The sequence below is a fragment of the Schistocerca cancellata genome, chromosome 12, assembly GCF_023864275.1.
Source record: "Schistocerca cancellata isolate TAMUIC-IGC-003103 chromosome 12, iqSchCanc2.1, whole genome shotgun sequence".
NCBI classification, from domain to species: Eukaryota; Metazoa; Arthropoda; class Insecta; order Orthoptera; family Acrididae; genus Schistocerca; species Schistocerca cancellata.
This window is the reverse complement of record NC_064637.1, coordinates 164,194,459-164,214,751: the sequence shown is the minus strand read 5'-3', so window position 1 is coordinate 164,214,751 and position 20,293 is coordinate 164,194,459. Positions and strand designations below refer to the sequence as shown.

Below are 20,293 nucleotides of genomic sequence, written 5' to 3'. Positions count from 1 at the left end.
GCGGCACGCGCGATCTTTTTTTCGCCACTCGCTATCTCTGTTTTTGAGCAACGTGTGTTCTTTTTCCCCTGATCTGGACATACTTGCTTGGTCTGGTCAACTTTTTCCGTATTTTTCTTATTTAGTGGTCTTCCTTTGGTATTGAACATTACCAACACAATTTCTTTCTTTCTCGTCCTTCCCTCCCCGTTTTATTCCTTCTTATGATTACTATTTCAACTTTAGTTATTTAATTTCCCTACCCACCAGTTACCCACTATGTACCCTAATCCTATACCACATTATTTACATTCATTCCGGAAACATGCATTCACCGTAGCCAAACTGCAATCCCACATACTTTTCCTCCGGTCCCGCTTAACCTTTGGAATTATCCCTAAAGGGCTTACCTTAAAAGTTCCCATCTCCGGGTGCAATTCCTTCTTCCACCAGCCTCTCCTGGACTTCCAGAACCTTCAATCCTTAGCCCTTACCCAACTTATCCTGAATCTCTACACTACTTCATGTAACCACCACTCCCAACAGCTCCCATCTCTCTTCAAAGTCCTTCACCTCTCAAACCCTTGCTTGGAGAACACACTCAGGAACATCATCCTAGAAGCCAGCTGCAAACTTGAGTTCCATGCCACACACCACCTGAAAAAACTATCCACAGTGCTAGTGCAACACCTAAGACGTGGGGTCCCTCTCCCTATCCCTCACAAACACCAACCACAACAGAACCCTCAACAAACCCCCCTCATAGCCAACAAACCTAGCCTAGCCACCCTACTCAATCTCCCCATCCCAGCACATACCCCACACAGACCAAATCTCAACTATAACCACAGTCAAATGCCACATATCACTAGTCCCAATTCAGTCCTAAACCTCTCATCCAGATCCCTCTCTCCTCCAGAGACATCTGTTCTATCAAAAGGCTTAACCTTTAGCCCCACACCTAAATTCAACCACACTGCCCTGGTTAAAGATCTCCTCTCATTCACCCGGAACCTCAACTGGAAATATCACTTCACTACCCAAACACAGCCCCCAAATACTAGACCCAGTGTTGAACCCTGTCTAGAACAGTTCCGACTGCCTTCCCAAAGGGATCCTCCTCCCCTCCCCCAAAACCATCCCTTGCAGACATTTCAGGAATTCCTCACATCCAGTGTTGCCTCCCAGTCCTTCTTGAAGAACATCCCGACAACCCCCAACATCACCCCAGCTGAATCCCGTGCCATTAAGGAGCTGAAAATAGACCGCTCTATTGTCATCCTCCCGGCGGATAAAGGCTCCACAACTATCGTACTTGACCGTGTGGAGTATGTGGCAGAAGGACTGCGTCAACTCTCCGACACCTCAACCTACAAAGCTGTTACCCAGGATCCCATTCCCTCCATCCAGACTGAGCTGCAAAAAATCCTAAAAATCCAAGGTCCCTCACAAGGCCTCACAACGGCTTCCATAGACTTACTCATTCCACCTGAGCCACGTAGCCCTACCTTCTACCTATTACCCAAAATCAACAAAGAGAACCATCCTGGCCGTCCCATTGTAGCAGGCTTCAAAGCCCCAACCGAACGTATCTCAGCTCTGGTAGACCAGCACCTCCAACCTATCACCCGCAGACTCCCATCCTACATCAAAGACACAAACCACTTCCTAGAACGCCTCAAATCCATTCCCACTCCTCTCCCACCTGAAACCTTTCTTGTCACCATAGATGCTACATCCCTTTACACAAACATCCCACATACCCATGGTCTCTCTGCCCTTGAGCACTACCTCTCCCAACGCCCACCCGAAGATCTTCCAAAAACCTCGTTCCTCATCACACTTACCAACTTCATCCTCACCCACAACTACTTCACTTTTGAAGGCCAGACCTACAAACAAATCAGGGGAACGGCCATGGGAACCAGGATGGCTCCGTCCTATGCCAACCTCTTCATGGGCCGCATGGAGGAGGCTTTCCTGAAGACCCAACAGCTGCTTCCCCTGGCCTGGTATAGGTTTATAGATGACATCTTTGTGGTCTGGACTCATGGTGAAGAAACACTCCTTAATTTCCTCCATAACCTCAACTCCTTTTCGAATCTGAATTTCACCTGGTCCTTCTCCAAAACCCAAGCCACCTTCCTGGATGTTGACCTTCATCTTGTTGAAGCTCACATCCACACCTCTGTCCATATCAAACCCACAAACAAACAACAGTACCTTCACTTTGATAGCTGCCATCCATTCCACATCAAACGCTCCCTTCCCTACAGCCTAGGTATTCGTGGCAAACGCATCTGCTCCAGTGATGAATCCCTCAACAATTACACCAATAACCTGACCAGTGCTTTCCTCTCCCGCAACTATCCTGCAGACCTTGTCCACAAACAGATCTCCCGAGCAATACATTCCTCCCCGTCCAACAACAATGTTCTTACCCCCAGACCACACAGAAGCATCCCCCTTGTCACCCAATATTATCCTGGCCTCGAAAACATCAACAAATTACTCCGCCAGGGATATGACTTTCTCAAGTCAACCCCTGAAATGAGATCATCCCTTGACAAAATTCTCCCCACACCACCCAGAGTTGCCTTTCGTCGCCCCCTTAACCTCCGTAACATCCTTGTTAAACCCTACAATATTCCCAGACTACCTTCTCTACCCAGCGGTTCCTACCCCTGTAACCGACCCCGCTGCAAAACCTGCCCCATGCATCCCCCCACAACCACCTACTCCAGCCCCGCTACTGGTAAAACATACACAATTCAAGGCAGGGCCACGTGTGAAACTACACATGTCACTTATCAACTGACATGCCTGCACTGCACAGCCTTTTACATCGGCATGACAACAACTAAACTGGCTGAGCGTATGAATGGACACAGACGAACTGTCCGCCTAGGAGATGCCCAATACCCAGTAGCGGAGCATGCCCTCCAGCATAATTCTAGGGACCTAGGAACCTGCTACACCGTATGTGCCATTTGGCTTCTCCCACCCAACACCAGTCCCTCTGAACTGCGGAGATGGGAACTTGCACTCCAACACATCCTTTCATCCCGCCATCCCCCTGGACTAAACCTACGTTAAACAACCTCACTCCCATTTACTCTTCAGTCTTCTCCTCTTTCCCTTTCCTCTTTAGCCATTCATGCATCTTTTCATCCTACATAGTTGTGTTTATCTTTATACTATATACCTCTTTACTTCTGTATGCATCCTCTTTGGTTTGAAGCTGGCACAGTACTTACAGTAGAATATCTTTGGCTTCCCTCTGACAACCATGCCTCCATCCTTGCTACCCTACCTATTTTCCTTTCCCTGTTGCTTCACAGCCTGGGTTGTGAGTAACTGAATCTCCTTTCCCTTCTTCCCTTTCTTTCCCCTCTCTCCTCCCTGATGAAGGAACATTTGTTCCGAAAGCTAGGAATGTAAATTTTCGGTTCTGTTTTATGTGTATCTATCGGCTGTACTGAGCTGAGGTAAGTACTGGCCAGCCCCTCTATCTCTTTGTTAGTATTTGTTTCACATCTTTATATGAGATTTTTCTTTAAGTAGGCATATGACTCCTGCTGTTAACAAAATTCTGTGCTGGGTAATGGTCTTTGACCAAAACTAGTTGCACAATAAACAGTAAACTCAATATTGGTTAATGATGTGACATGACCTCATTTCCACAACTATGAGAGGGCTGCAGTGGTTTGAGTGTTCAACTGTTGAAATTTTGAATGTTCCAGGAGAGAGATTCTTGCAGATAAGAGTGCACTAAGAGCCTGATAACATTTTTTGAGACCATTTAAAGCGTGAATCACTGTATTCACAACTGTAGTTAATTAAAAGTTCATTGAAAGTAAGTTACACACGTCATCCCACCCTAAGACTACTATGCAAAAAGTTTGGTCCATTATCAGAAGAGAGTGTATGTTCTGAGTTTTCTGCACACACAGTTCTGCTGTGGTACAGTTAACACGTGCATCATGGTGTGGGAGGGAAATGGCACAGCAACTGGTAATATCCTCAAAAGTTGAAGTATGCTGAACAGTAAGATTTTTGTGGGTGAAACATCTAAATCACACACTGTTTCACAGTGAAATTCTGGTGGTATGTGGATCAAACGCAATGTCACATCTGACCGTAGAGCCAACAGTTTCACCGAGGCCGCACAGATGTAGGCGATGCCAGTCGGGAAGGAACGCCATCAACATCAACCAGATGACAGTGTCCTAGCAACAGAGGAAAGTAGAACAGGTCACACCAATATTCAAGAAATGAAATAGGAGTAACCAATTGAATTACAGACCCAAATCACTGACCTCAATTTGCAGTAGGATTTTGGAGCATATACTGCACTTGAACATTATGAATCACCTTGAAGAAAATGACTTATTGATACATAACCAACACAGATTCAGAAAATATTGTTCTTGTGCAAGTAATGAGTGTTGTTGACAAGGGATCTCAGATCGATTCCATATTCCTAGATTTCCACAAGGGTTTTGATACCATTCCTCACAAGCGACTATTAATCAAATTGTGTGCATATGGAGTATCGTCTCAGTTGGGTGACTGGATTCGTGATTTCCTCTCAGAGAGGTCACAGTTCATAATGATAAACAGTAAATCATTGAGTAGAACAGAAATGACATCTGGTGTTCCGTAAGGTAGTGTCATAGGCCCTCTGCCGTTCCTGATTTACATAAATGATCTAGGTGATATTCTGAGTAGCCCCCGTAGATTATTTGCAGATGATGCTGTAATTTACGGTGTAGTAAAATCATCAGATGGTCAATTCCAATTACAAAATGATCTAGAGAGAATTTCTGTGTGGTTTGAAAAGTGGCAATTGGCACTAAACAAAGAAAAGTGTGAGGACATCCAAATGGGTACTAAAAGAAATCCGATAAATTTTGGGTATACGATAAATCGCACAAATCCAAGGGCTGTCAATTCAACTGAATACCTAGGAATTACAATTATGAGCAACTTACCAGGTGTACCGGTATGAAATGAGCGTTAAGATACAAATGTGTCGATAGGGAACATTTGTTGTGAACGAGCCTTAATTTTTTTTGTTTGGTTGGTATGACATCTGTCAAAGATATTTAGTATACATCAAGTCATGGAACAAACATCATCATATGTTTTCATCGTGTTAACAATGTCGAATTTTGTACCAGAAAGTGATGATTTGCGGAAAGCATTAATTTTTTGTTTTCATTTGAGAAAAAGTGCTGCAGAGTCGCATTGAATGCTTGTCGAGGCATACGGTGATCGTGCTCTATCAGAAGCAACATGCAAAAGATGGTTTCAACAGTTCAGAAATGATGATTTTGATGCAAGAAATGAAGAATGTGGAAGACCACCAAAAAAGTTTGAAGACGCCAAATTGCAAGTAATATTGGATGAAGATGATACTTTGAGTCAGAAGCAAATTGCAGCAATGCTAAATGTTACATAACAAACAATTTCCGACCGTTTGAAAGCTGTGGGAAAGATCCAAAAGTGTGGAAAATGGGTGTCACATGAATGAAAGACAGATGGAAAACCGAAAAACCATTTGCGAAATTTTGCTTCAAAGAAATGAAAGAAAATCAATTTTGCACCGAATTGTTACTGGCAATGAAAAATGGATTTATTTTAAGAATCCTTAATGGCAAAAATTATGGGTTAATCCGGGACAACCATCAACATCGACTGCAAAACCAGATCGATTCGGCAAGAAGACAATGCTCTGTGCTTGGTAGGATCAGAAAGGTGTGGTTATCATGAGCCTCTAAAACCTGGTGAAACTGTGAATACTAATCGCTACAGACAACAAATGATCAATTTGGACTATGCATTGGTTGAAAAAAGACCAGAATGGGCCAGAAGACATGGCAAAGTAATTTTTTTACACGACAGTGCACCTGCACACAAAGCAAAACTGGTTCAGGGTACAATCAAAACACTTGGCTGGGAGCTGCTACCCCACCTGCCGTATTCACCAGACTTGGCCCCTTCCGACTACCATTTGTTTTCATCAATGGGTCACGCATTGGCTAAGGAACACTTTGATTCCTATGAAGAAGTCGAAAATTGAGTGTCTGATTGGTTTGCTTCAAAAGATGAACATTTCTATTGGCGTGGAGTCCACAAATTGCCGGAAAGGTGGTCAAAATGTATAGAAAGCAGTGGTCAGTACTTTGAATAAAATGTTTTTACTTTTCAATTCAAAATTAGTGTTTCATTTTCACAAAAAATACGCTCATTTCATACCGGTACACCTGGTAAATTTGGAAGACCACACAGATAATATTATGGGGAAGGCAAAACAAAGATTGCACTTTGTTGGCAGAGCACTTAGAAGATGCAACAAACCCACTAAAGAGACAGCCTACATTACACTTCTCCACCCTCTGCTGGAATATTGCTGCACGGTGTGGGATCCTGACCAGGTAGGACTGAGACTGAGGACATTGAAAAAGTGCAAAGAAGGGCAGCTCGTTTCGTTTTATCGCACAATAGGGGTGAGAATGTCACTGATATGATGTGTGAGTTAGGGTGGCAGTCACTGAAACAAAGGTGGTTTTCTTTGCGGTGAGATCTATTTATGAAATTTCAATCACCAGCTTTCTCTTCCAAATGCGAAAATATTTTCTTGACATCCACCTACGTAGGGAGAAATGATCATCATAATAAAATAAGAAAAATCAGAGCTCTAACGGAAAGATTTAGGTGTTCCTTTTTCCCGTGTGCCATTTGAGAGTGGAATGGTAGAGAAGTAGTACGAAAATGGTTCGATTAACCCTCCGCCAGGCACTGATGAGTGAATTGCAGAGTAACCATGTAGATGGAGATGTAGATGAAGAAATGATCTGTAGCAGTCACAGATTTTCCGACAGTGGGGATGTTCACACAATGGTCTTAGAATGGCCCCATGACTGAGGAGCAGATCAGTTCTACATCTACATCTCCATCTACTAACTGATGAACAAAAACTACACTAACTAGTTACAACAGATTTAAATCAAATCACTGCAAAAATGAATAGTCAAAAAAAGCACATTATGGAAGAAGCTTTTTAAAACATGCTGACACATTAAAACTGTCTGCCAGACAGGGATGCAAATGTGGAGCTTTGTCTTTTGTGGGCAGTGCTCTTACCTACTGAGCATGCAGGTATGACTTACAACCCAGCCTCACAGGTTTGCTTCTCCCAGAACCATCTCTCCTACTTTACAAATTCTTTTTCACAGTGAAAGATTTACTCTGGTATTAATCTGTAAACAATGTGACACTCTTCAAATTAGTTTCATAAATTTCCAGGTCTCAAAAGTAAAGCCAACGGTGCCATTTATGTAGGATGCAGCTGGATTAAAAGTCACAGATACAGTAGCTACAAACAAATTTATGTTAGTGTCAAATTTTTTTTTATGAATGTGAACCATTTTCTTCCAGGGAGAACTACAGTGGAGTGAAGCCACCCGTGCTGAGGTCGGAGATCGACTTTGACCCCGGGTCGAAGTACCACGTGGTTGCCAACATCCCCTACATAAAGTGAGTACCACTGCACTGCATAGCTACTCCACAGCCTTCCACATGCTGAGCTGCATTCTGCTAAGGACAGGTAGAGTTGGTCAGTGGGATAGGTTAACTAGTGAGTACGTTAGTGCGTCCGAAAGGTACTGCTAGTTTCTGGTGCTACCATACGAGGTGACGATCAAATCAGAAGCTTGTTGGAGAAAATGTAGAAGGGAGACATTTTACCCCACTATAGCCAGTCAACTGAGAAGGAGTTAGTGACTGGTGCACTCAGTCCAGATATTTCCAGTTGTTTCATAATTGGTGATGACAAAACAGAAAAGGCAGTAATAGCACGTGCAACAATAAACAGAGTTTCACTCCCTATGTTCCAGTATTCTTCTGGTGCCTCACAGAAAAGCAGCATTTTCTGCAATTATACTGTTGCATTTGTTACAGGGAAATTAATTATATTTAGATTGTCAAAATGAAGATCAAAACAGTGGTAATTTTTTTGCAGGGGGGGACTAAATCATATCTTTTTTTATTGTTATTTTGTTGAGCAGATATGTAAACTTTTGATAGTAACACACATTGGTGTTGCTTCTTTATGAGAAACAGGCCTTTCCACACTTCCATGGCACTTTCATCCTCCTAGAAAACAAAATATACTTGTGTTCTATTAAACATGAAACAATTTTTATGCAGGATTCTGTTGTTATGTGATCAAAGGACAGCAAGAGATTTTAATTATTTTCCTTCTTCTCTACAGTTATAATCAACAACAGGCACAAGCAGGCACCTAAATTTCTGAGTTTTGTATACAACTGTAACAAAGAACTTGTGACAGAAGCAGAAGGCTGTCAGCCATATCCATGTATTTAAAGTGTCTGAGCTTTCTCTTCAACTGGATGCAGTCAGGAAGTCCACTAGAAATGGAGTAATAGTTCGCTTCAGGAAAGAACAGCAATGTGATCAGCACTACCTGTCAATAATGTAGATCAAGGTGGTACGTACCATGTGTTGAGAGTTCCTTAGTTTCATGACTAAAGTTCTGAGCGTAAAGGAGTTCAATGAGTGCCTCTTCTGTTGACTCAAGTTCAAAAGTGCTTCATCCTGGACATTTAAAGCTGTGTCTGGAAAAGCTGAAGCACAGTTCAGAGAATTTAGTGTAGTTCTGCCTCTGTAGGAGAAATGTGGAACCATACTGAGAACTCCTAGACTAATCTATAGAGTGAATATTGAATTGTTTAGAAGAAAATCTTCTGTAAAAAGGTAAAATCATGTTGTCAGCTACCCTTATGGGTACACAGAGTATCATAAGAAGTGGATATTTATGTCCTGTTGATGCACAGTGTGCACAGAGAGTTGAAGAAGTCTTAACTAAGATTAGCACTGTGACAACAATACTGACTTAATGACTGAGACTCCACCATCTTCTGTGCCGATTGTGAAGTGTTGGACAAATGCTGCTCTCACTGATGATGATAACCTGAAGCCATCCATCCTGTTGCCATTCCATGTGTTCCATTGCCCCCATTCACGAGCTACAGTGCTGCGGAGTTTGTACTGTTATTATTAAACGTTACTCGGAGACCAAACTGATCGTGTGGAAATGGTTGCGCACTGTCTGGATTGACAGAGCTCTGTCATTTGCCTCCAACAGGGCAGTTCACAGTTGTGCTGTTTTCTCCTCATGGTACCCATGAATGAAAATTTCTGTGTAGTGTGTATCAGTTGGCATTGTGGACTGCAAGTGACCACTATGAGGCAGGTTTTATGTTCTTCTATGGTCAGATTTTCAAATGATGTTGCTGTGGTGGACACCAATTCCACAGGCATCTTCTCATGGATGTTTTTGTTGCCATAAACTGACAATAAACACATGCACAGAGTACACTTGAAACGAGCCTTCGAGATACACTGACAGACTGACCAGTGCACACGAGCCAAATTGTCATAATGAAGATCGCAGATACAATGTGTTCTGCTTGACTACACCAAGAATGCAGGTTTATACTTCTGCCTTATTTGGAAGTAAGTTATATCTACATCTAAATAAATACTCCACAAGTCAGCATATAGTGCATGGCAGAGGGTACCTTGTACCACTGCTAGTCATTCCCTTTTCTGTTCCACTCATAAAAAGTGTGGGAAAGTGACTGTGTACATCCCTTAGTTGCCCCATGTCTCATTTGAACACTGATGAACAGTTTGAATGAATTTTTTTGGTGTTTCTGGTAAGTACAACTGAAGTTTGGAAATTATCCTTGCATGAAAGTAATTACTTCTGCATGTATAACATTCACTAAAATTCAGCAATGCTTTAAGATATTTTGTTTGGACATCTGCAAGAATGTACCAGTAAATTTACTTGGGAGTTTACTATTCAACATAAGAGGGCATGCTCTAATGAAAATAACGGAAGTAAGCATATTGGAACAAGTTGTTTGATCGTCTCTAACAATATTCAACTTCAAAAGTTATGTATTTTTGGATGCATTTGAACCAATTCTGGAAATATTTTTTCCACTCTGATGTTGATACATTCACACATGGCTTTGGAAGGATTTAACAGTTTCTTGAGGTGACGAAAATCGCCTTCAGTGCATTTTTTGATTGATATAAAGAACAAAAATATGTTGTTATGCTATAAATAAGTAAAATACAGCAGCTAGATATGAATCCAATGTTTTTCTCTGTCATATAGTTGACTGTTTGATGACAACTGGAACTGATATGATGAGAAATGATGCAATGTTTTTGGTTGTTCTTCCTATTCCATTGGTGACACAAAACAAATTGTTGTATCCTAGGTTAGATGGAATTTGACAGCTTGGTTGTGAGTTAGTGAAGTTGTGTTGAACGCTTCAGATAATCCCTTTTTCCGAGCTACATGTTCATCAAAATGGAATATTCTACAGGCCTCATTATGCCTAAAGATGCTCCTATCTCATGATAAATTGCCTGTGGACCCTCTTCAATAATGTTGTGTACAGCATCAATGATTTTTGGAACAACAACCAATTTCGGTCTCCTTCCGCAAAGTTCATCACTCGTGGAAGCACGACCGCAACAGAATTCTGCAAACCAATAATAAACAGTCTTTCCTGAATGTAACTGACTACTGAAAGTTGAACAAAGTGATCTGAGGTGCTGTTGTTTTATTCTTATTTATTTATTTAACTTGATCTGATTAGGACCATCAGGCCTTATCTTACATCGGACCAGGGGTACCTTTTATTGCACCACAGTTACCTAAGAAATAACAGTTTTAATATGACAATCAGTGTTAACATGATTTTGGTGTCTGAAGTAGCAGTGTGAGTTAATGAACAAAGTTAATACTGGCAGTACATCTCCAACTGGAGCTGCTGACTCTAGTAGTGGTAAACAGTTGTAGTATGCATAATAGTCGTAGTAGTAATGACAATAACATATCTAAAAACAAAGATGATGTGACTTACCAAACGAAAGCGCTGGCAGGTCAATAGACACACAAACAAACACACAAAATTCAAGCTTTCGCAACAAACGGTTGCTTCATAAGGAAAGAGGGAAGGAGAGGGAAAGACGAAAGGATGTGGGTTTTAAGTGAGAGGGTAAGGAGCCATTCCAATGCCGGGAGCGTAAAGACTTACCTTAGGGGGAAAAAAGGACAGGTATACACTCGCGCACACACATACATAGACACAAGCAGACATTTGTAAAGGCAAAGAGTTTGCTGCAAATTCAGTAAGATTCAGTTAGGTCCTGGAACTTTGTACAGTTGTAACAATTTCAGCTGTTTCTCAACACCACTGACACTAATACCTATTCCACTCATCTTTCAGTAGTACAAGAATTAATCTCTGTATCTATAGCTGTCTGCTTTGTTTTACCACTGTAATACAGTAGTCTCTCTTTCTTTGGGAATTTCTTACCAGTGACTGTCAGCCATGGATGGTTTCCTCCCAGCATGAACTGTTCTGTGAGGTACATATCTATGCAGTGTGTATGTTCAAGTATTCTTTTAAACTTGATCCACAGTTCCTGCATCGCATGCTCCTGTCCTTAGATAAAAGTTTCAAGTTACTCGTTGACATATGACACTATTGCTTCTTTATCTAGTTCACTGAACATACAGGATGTCTCAGGAGGAATGTTCATCGATATGACAGGAAACATGTTCAAAGCAAAAGTGTCTATATAAAAGGGCTCCAAAATGCATCTACCCAATGTAAATATATAGTGAAATTATGGACTGTTTGTTTTGAGTGATGCCAAAAGTGTCTAAAAAGCACAAATTGTGTGTACAATTAACGATATGGTATGGGAAAAGTTTCTCGCGGCACACGGAAATGAGAGAGAGAGAGAGAGAGAGAGAGAGAGAGAGAGATAGGGGAGGGGCGGGGAGGGGAGGGGGGCAATCACACCAGTATTGACGCAATCAGTGAAAGATTATGCGAAAACAACACGAACAAATGGTTCAAATGGCTCTGAGCACTATGGGACTTAACTTCTAAGGTCATCAGTCCCCTAGAACTTAGAACTACTTAAACCAAACTAACCTCAGGACACCACACACATCCATGCCCGAGGTAGGATTCGAACCTGCGACCGTAGCGGTCGCGCGGTTCCAGACTGTAACGCCTAGAACCGCTCGGCCACCCTGGCCGGCACAACACGAACAGTATAATAGAATATTAGCATTTAAAATTTCGAATCGGACCTATGTGGCACTCGTGGTCTCTCACAAGAAAAATTTGGAAATCGGCTTATATACGTAAATACACGAGTGCAATGCACGGATTTTTTACTTGGCTGATTTCGTGACACCTTTTACACCGACATGTAAGGATGAACACTGCAGCTTCAATCCATCGCGCTCAAAATTTCGAAAATTATGGAGAATCAACCACGCTGACTCTCGTCCTCTGCTCTCTTAGGCGGACAATGGAAATTATTCATGTTTTACTTGAGCCCTGCAATTTGTTTAATTCGTCCCCTATCGCTGAATCACAAAAATTATCATCCCTAACAAATGAATTGGTTAAATGAGGACAGGTATTTAAAAAGGGAGAAAATATCAGTGATGCGGAATGATTACAAGAACAGTTGAACAAATTGGCTGGATGGACAGGAAAAGAAAGAATCTAAAGCGCAAAAGTGACTTCCAGTAGTTTTGGTAACCGAAATAAGGTTTTCTGGATAGAGCATTTATTTCAGATCTAAGCTTGCAGTATTTATGGAACACACAGTATACAGTCAATGTGTTTTGACATTGTGTACATATGACACTGAGATGTGAAATTGCAGTACGAAAAAACACAATCAAAAACTCATTGTTTCTCAGTGATAAATGGAGAGAGGTTTAGTGATAGTTATTACAACAGACAGTAAAAATTTTGACTGGAATGAAAATGGAAAGCGTAACTTTACAGTGTTGCGTCTGGTTGTTATGTTGACGTGGCTGTTGTATTTCGAATACCGTCACTTACTTGAATGTCTTCTTGCTTCTGTCGATTTCGTGTCGCGCCTGTTGCGTCAAACTTCGTTACCTATAGTTGTATGTTTCATATCCTACCCTACATTAATCAAATTACTGACCCTCGTAAGTAAAACGTATGATCATCTTTAATTCTCCATACCACTGCATAATACTGATTATTGCGGAACTGCACTAACACACATTGTTGTTCACGTGTCTTTTTAAAAGCCTCATCTACCTCGAGTTTTGATTATTATAAAACTGTAGGCTATATATCTTCTTAGGAAACAGCATTCTTCCGATCACCAACGTTGTGCTCCAAGGACACAGGCATGTTTTGTTGTAAAGTCTTTGGTTATACCACATGCCCTTCATATAATATGTATTGTTCAGTCCATACCAGCTCTTAGCAAACTACTGGCTTGGATTATCTCCCCAAGACAAACTTTTTTAACCTTTTTCAATTTGGACAGTATGTCTTCAGAAAATTCGATGCATTTTTAATGTTTGCAAGAAAACTGTTTTCTTTTGCAGAACTTCTTGAAGCGATCCTACTATTTCTTATAGAATGTTAAATTGTTTTACAGCAAATGTCATTTTCTAAAAGTATAGCAAAGCCACATGCAGCTACGAGACAGTTTTTTCCCGTGTTTTTGTTTCCCCTTCCCGATCTTACTGGTGTAATCTTATGTTCATACCGTTTTTCATTCCAAATTATCACTATTTTTTGTACAGTTGAAAAGAATTACCGTATTTAAGCGAATCTGAAGCGCACCTTTATATATATATATATCAACGTACGGTATTCAAAACTGAGGTTCGCATAATATTCGATGGCGCATTATACGTAAGAGTACAAACTTGAATCCGTCCTTTACGGGCAACATCGTTGAAATTTAGGATTGTTCCGTACGTCACAAAGCGTAACTGTAATTCCGAACTTCGTTATATTATTGTTTGCTTATTTTCGTTTGTTTTCATTAGCCGCAACATGGAAGGCAAACAGAGAACCTTCAAGCGTTAAGAACATTTTTACGCTAAAAAATACGGTAACAGGAGGGCAGGATGACAGTTAATTGTAGCTGAGAATAACATTCGCTTGTGGAAGAAACCGAAATCGGCGTTATTTGCAACTGCCAATACTAAAAAGAAATTCTCTGGTCCTCGCAAAGGAAGACATTTTGACGCTGAAGTAAAAGTTTTGGAATTCGTACGTGAAAGGAGGGAGAATGGGCAATCTGTGACTACTGACACCATAAGAAACAAAAGAAAAGAGAGTTCTTATTATACCGAGGCAGCACTTTAAGGCTAACCGTGAATATGTTGATCGCCTTATGAATGCCGATAGCTGTAGCAGGCTTTTGAGAAAAAAACTTATAGAATTTCAACGGTATATCAATCTACTTCGGAAAGAGAATAATTTCCGATGGGCCAAATAGGGAACGCTGATGAGACGTCAGTTTGGCCTGATATGCCACGTGATTACACGTTTGATGAGAGGGTGACAAAAGACGTTACCATCAAAACATAAGGTGTGGAAAACAGCGCATAAAATAGTGTAATGCTGGCAATTTAAGCAAATGGGGGCAGACTTTTCCATTTCTTAATATTCAAGGGGAAAACGAGTCCCAGAACGCCTAAAACTAAAAAGGTATGCCCTGATAACCTCATCGTTGGAAATCAAGAGAAGGAATGAATGGCTGAAACATTAATGAGTAATCCAATAAATATTTAAAATGCTGACTGGTCGCTGATAACAGATCTCGTGTGTTGCATGAAAATGTTGTACTGAACTCTTTATTATGCGTTTCTATGGAACACACAAGATCTGTTATTAGTGACCAATCAGCATGGTATATGTCTATTGAATTAATCATAATGGTCGCACATCTCACGCTCGACTTCAAATCGCAATTGCAACATTAACGCTTGACTGGCTCCGATATGTTTGGGAGCTCCTTCCTGGTGGGCTTTCCAAACTGCCGCCATCGCTTCATCTCGATGCATTTCGTGGCCATCTCACTGACGAAGTAAAGAAGACACACACAGAGTAGTCAGTGACTTTTTTATTATTCTTGGAGCTATGATTTGCATACTTCAGTCCCTGGATGTTAGTAAAAATTAAGCTTTCAAAGGTTACGTTGAGGAACAGTGTAAAAACTTCTTTGCGAACCAAATCGCGAACTGACTCAAACAGCAAAAATTTAGCGTGCTGCGCCCCACACTATTCCACACTGTTTCAGCTGCCTGGAAAAGCATCGAAGCACAACTGATCGTTAAATCATTCTAGAAATACTGTATTTTGAGTACTCTGGATGGCTGTGAAGATGACGCGCTCTGCAACGACACAGTGCGTTTGCAAACGCCCCGGACCGTCGCCGCCATACGTCCCGACAACCGGGGGTGCTGGTCTGGAGTGCCATTTCATTTCACAGCGGGATCCCTGTGGTTGTCATCCGCGGCAACCTTACATCAGTGAGGTACGTCGACGACATTCTAAGCTCTGTTTTGTTGCGCTTCATGGATAGCCATCCTGGGCTTTACATTTCGACAAGATAATGCCCGCCCGAACAAAGAGAGTTTCTCCTGCTTGTCTTAGTGCTTGCCAAACCCTATCTTGGCCAGTGAGGTCACCGGATCTCTCTCCAGTTGATAACGTTTGGAGCATTATGGGAAGGACCGTTCAACGAGCTCGGGATTTTGACGATCTAACGCGCCAATTGGACAGAATTTGACACAAGAGGAGACATACAACTCTATCAATCAATTCCAAGCCGACTAAATGCTTGCAAAAGGGCTAGAGGTGGACAATGCATTATTAATTCACTCAGTGAACATAAGGTGAAGGTCCATGAACCATGGACCTTGCCGTTGGTGGGGAGGCTTGCGTGCCTCAGCGATACAGATGGCCGTACCGTAGGTGCAACCACAACGGAGGGGTATCTGTTGAGAGGCCAGACAAACATGTGGTTCCTGAAGAGGGGCAGCAGCCTTTTCAGTAGTTGCAGGGGCAACAGTCTGGATGATTGACTGATCTGGCCTTGTAACATTAACCAAAACGGCCTTGCTGTGCTGGTACTGCGAACGGCTGAAAGCAAGGGGAAACTACAGCCGTAATTTTTCCCGAGGACATGCAGCTCTACTGTATGATTAAATGATGATGGCGTCCTCTTGGATAAAATATTCCGGAGGTAAAATAGTCCCCCATTCGGATCTCCGGGCGGGGACTACTCAGGAGGACGTCGTTATCAGGAGAAAGAAAACTGGCGTTCTACGGATCGGAGCGTGGAATGTCAGATCCCTTAATCGGGCAGGTAGATTAGAAAATTTAAAAAGGGAAATGGATAGGTTAAAGTTAGATATTGTGGGAATTAGTGAAGTTCGGTGGCAGGAGGAACAAGACTTTTGGTCAGGTGATTACAGGGTTATAAATACAAAATCAAATAGTGGTGATGCAGGAGTAGGTTTAATAATGAATAAAAAAATAGGAGTGCGGGTTAGCTACTACAAACAGCATAGTGAACGCATTATTGTGGCCAAGATAGACACAAAGCTCATGCCTACTACAGTAGTACAAGTTTATATGCCAACTACCTCTGCAAATGATGAAGAAATAGATGAAATGTATGACGAGATAAAAGAAATTATTCAGGAAGCAAAGGGAGACGAAAATTTAATAGTCATGGGTGACTGGAATTTGTCAGTAGGAAAAGGGAGGGAAGGAAACATAGTAGGTGAATATGGATTGGGGGGAAGGAATGAAAGAGGAAGCCGCCTTGTAGAATTTTGCACAGAGCATAACTTAATCATAGCCAACACTTGGTTCAAGAATAATAAAAGAAGATTGTATACCTGGAAGAATCCTGGAGACACTAAAAGGTGTCAGATAGATTATATAATGGTAAGACAGAGATTTAGGAACCAGGTTTTAAATTGTAAGACATTTCCTGGGGCAGATGTGGATTCTGACCACAATCTATTGGTTATGAACTGCAGATTGAAACTGAAGAAACTGCAAAAAGGTGGGAATTTAAGGAGATGGGACCTGGATAAACTGAAAGAACCAGAGGTTGTAGAGAGTTTCAGGGAGAGCATAAGGGAACAATTGACAGGAATGGGGGAAAGAAATACAGTAGAAGAAGAATGGGTAGCTCTGAGGGATGAAGTAGTGAAGGCAGCAGACGATCAAGTAGGTAAAAAGACGAGGGCTAATAGAAATCCTTGGGTAACAGAAGAAATATTGAATTTAATTGATGAAAGGAGAAAATATAAAAATGCAGTAAATGAAGCAGGCAAAAAGGAATACAAACGTCTCAAAAATGATATCGACAGGAAGTGCAAAATGGCTAAGCAGGAATGGCTAGAGGACAAATGTAAGGATGTAGAGGCTTATCTCACTAGGGGTAAGATAGATACTGCCTACAGGAAAATTAAAGAGACCTTTGGAGAGAAGAGAACCACTTGTATGAATATCAAGAACTCAAATGGCAACCCAGTTCTAAGCAAAGAAGGGAAGGCAGAAAGGTGGAAGGAGTATATAGAGGGTTTATACAAGGGCGATGTACTTGAGGACAATATTATGGAAATGGAAGAGGATGTAGATGAAGACGAAATGGGAGATAAGTTACTGCGTGAAGAGTTTGACAGAGCACTGAAAGACCTGAGTCGAAACAAGGCCCCGGGAGTAGACAACATTCCATTTGAACTACTGATGGCCTCGGGAGAGCCAGTCATGACAAAACTCTACCATCTGGTGAGCACGATGTATGAGACAGGCGAAATACCCTCAGACTTCAAGAAGAATATAATAATTCCAATCCCAAAGAAAGCAGGTGTTGACAGATGTGAAAATTACCGAACTATCAGTTTAATAAGTCACAGCTGCAAAATACTAACGCGAATTCTTTACAGACGAATGGAAAAACTGGTAGAAGCCGACCTCGGGGAAGATCAGTTCGAATTCCGTAGAAATGTTGGAACACGTGAGGCAATACTGACCTTACGACTTATCTTAGAAGAAAGATTAAGAAAAGGCAAAACTACGTTTCTAGCATTTGTAGACTTAGAGAAAGCTTTTGACAATGTTGACTGGAATATTCTCTTTCAAATTCTGAAGGTGGCAGGGGTAAAATACAGGGAGCGAAAGGCTATTTACAATTTGTACAGAAACCAGATGGCAGTTATAAGAGTCGAGGGGCATGAAAGGGAAGCAGTGGTTGGGAAAGGAGTAAGACAGGGTTGTAGCCTCTCCCCGATGTTATTCAATCTGTATATTGAGCAAGCAGTAAAGGAAACAAAAGAAAAATTGGGAGTAGGTATTAAAATTCATGGAGAAGAAGTAAAAACTTTGAGGTTCGCCGATGACATTGTAATTCTGTCAGAGACAGCAAAGGACTTGGAAGAGCGGTTGAACGGAATGGACAGTGTCTTGAAAGGAGGATATAAGATGAACATCAACAAAAGCAAGACGAGAATAATGGAATGTAGTCAAATTAAGTCGGGTTATGCTGAGGGAATTAGATTAGGAAATGAGACACTTAAAGTAGTAAAGGAGTTTTGCTATTTAGGGAGTAAAATAACCGATGATGGTCGAAGTAGAGAGGATATAAAATGTAGACTGGCAATGGCAAGGAAAGCGTTTCTCAAGAAGAGGAATTTGTTAACATCGAGTATAGATTTAAGTGTCAGGAAGTCGTTTCTGAAAGTATTTGTATGGAGTGTAGCCATGTATGGAAGTGAAACATGGACGATAACTAGTTTGGACAAGAAGAGAATAGAAGCTTTCGAAATGTGGTGTTACAGAAGAATGCTGAAGATTAGGTGGGTAGATCACGTAACTAATGAGGAGGTATTGAATAGGATTGGGGAGAAGAGAAGTTAGTGGCACAAGTTGACTAGAAGAAGGGATCGGTTGGTAGGACATGTTTTGAGGCATCAAGGGATCACAAATTTAGCATTGGAGGGCAGTGTGGAGGGTAAAAATCGTAGAGGGAGACCAAGAGATGAATACACTAAGCAGATTCAGAAGGATGTAGGTTGCAGTAGATACTGGGAGATGAAGAAGCTTGCACAGGATAGAGTAGCATGGAGAGCTGCATCAAACCAGTCTCAGGACTGAAGACCACAACAACAACAACAACAACAACAGGTTGTGAAGCTCTTTCTCTTGAATAAAGTATCCAATTTTTTCCGAAATTGTAATCTTCTGCTCATCTGTACATGTACGATGTGCATTCAAGTTCTAAGGCCTCCGATTTTTTTTTCTCCGGACTGGAAAGAGATAGAAACATGCGCATTGTTTTAAAATGAGGCCGCGTTCATTGTCAATACTTCCCAGAGATGGCAGCACCGTACAGCAGATGGAATTTTCCCGTCAGCGGCGAGAATGAGAACTGTTTTAAATACTTAAAATGGCGACGTTTTCTTTACTTGAACAGCGTGCAATCATTCGTTTTCTGAATTTGCGTGGAGTGAAACCAATTGAAATTCATCGACAGTTGAAGGAGACATGTGGTGATGGAGTTATGGATGTGTCGAAAGTGCGTTCATGGGTGCGACAGTTTAATGAAGGCAGAACATCGTGTGACAACAAACCGAAACAACCTCGGGCTCGCACAAGCCGGTCTGACGACATAATGGAGAAAGTGGAGAGAATTGTTTTGGGGGATCGCCGAATGACTGTCGAACAGATCGCCTCCAGAGTTGGCATTTCTGTGGGTTCTGTGCACAAAATTCTGCATGACGACCTGAAAATGCGAAAAGTGTCAACCAGGTGGGTGCCACGAATGCTGACAGACGACCACACGGCTGCCCGTGTGGCATGTTGCCGAGCAATGTTGACGCACAACGACAGCACGAATGGGACTTTCTTTTCGTCGGTTGTGACAATGGATGAGACGTGGATGCCATTTTTCAATCCAGAAACAAAGCGCCAGTCAGCTCAATGGAAGCACACAGATTCGCCGCCACCAAAAAAATTTCGGGTAACCGCCAGTGCTGAAAAAATGATGGTGTCCATGTTCTGGGACAGCGAGGGCGTAATCCTTACCCATTGCGTTCCAAAGGGCACTACAGTAACAGGTGCATCCTACGAAAATGTGTTGAAGAACAAATTCCTTCCTGCACTGCAACAAAAACGTCCGGGAAGGGCTGCGCGTGTGCTGTTTCACCAAGACAACGCACCTGCACATCGAGCTAACGTTACACAACAGTTTCTTCGTGATAACAACTTTGAAGTGATTCCTCATGCTTCCTACTCACCTGACCTGGCTCCTAGTGACTTTTGGCTTTTTCCAGCAATGAAAGACACTCTCCGCGGCCGCACATTCACCAGCCGTG

At 41.8% G+C, this 20,293-nt stretch overlaps 1 protein-coding gene across 2 annotated transcripts in view; it reads left to right on the top strand.

Moving 5' to 3' along the window:
• LOC126109791 (angiotensin-converting enzyme-like) overlaps nucleotides 1-7,525 on the top strand; it is a 267,091-nt gene extending 259,566 nt beyond the window's left edge. For both annotated transcript variants that reach the window (XM_049914847.1, XM_049914848.1), the window contains exon 12: nucleotides 7,423-7,525. In XM_049914847.1, coding sequence (XP_049770804.1) covers nucleotides 7,423-7,525 — 103 coding nt within the window. The remainder of the gene's footprint in view (nucleotides 1-7,422) is intronic.
• Nucleotides 7,526-20,293: the final 12,768 nt, after the last annotated feature.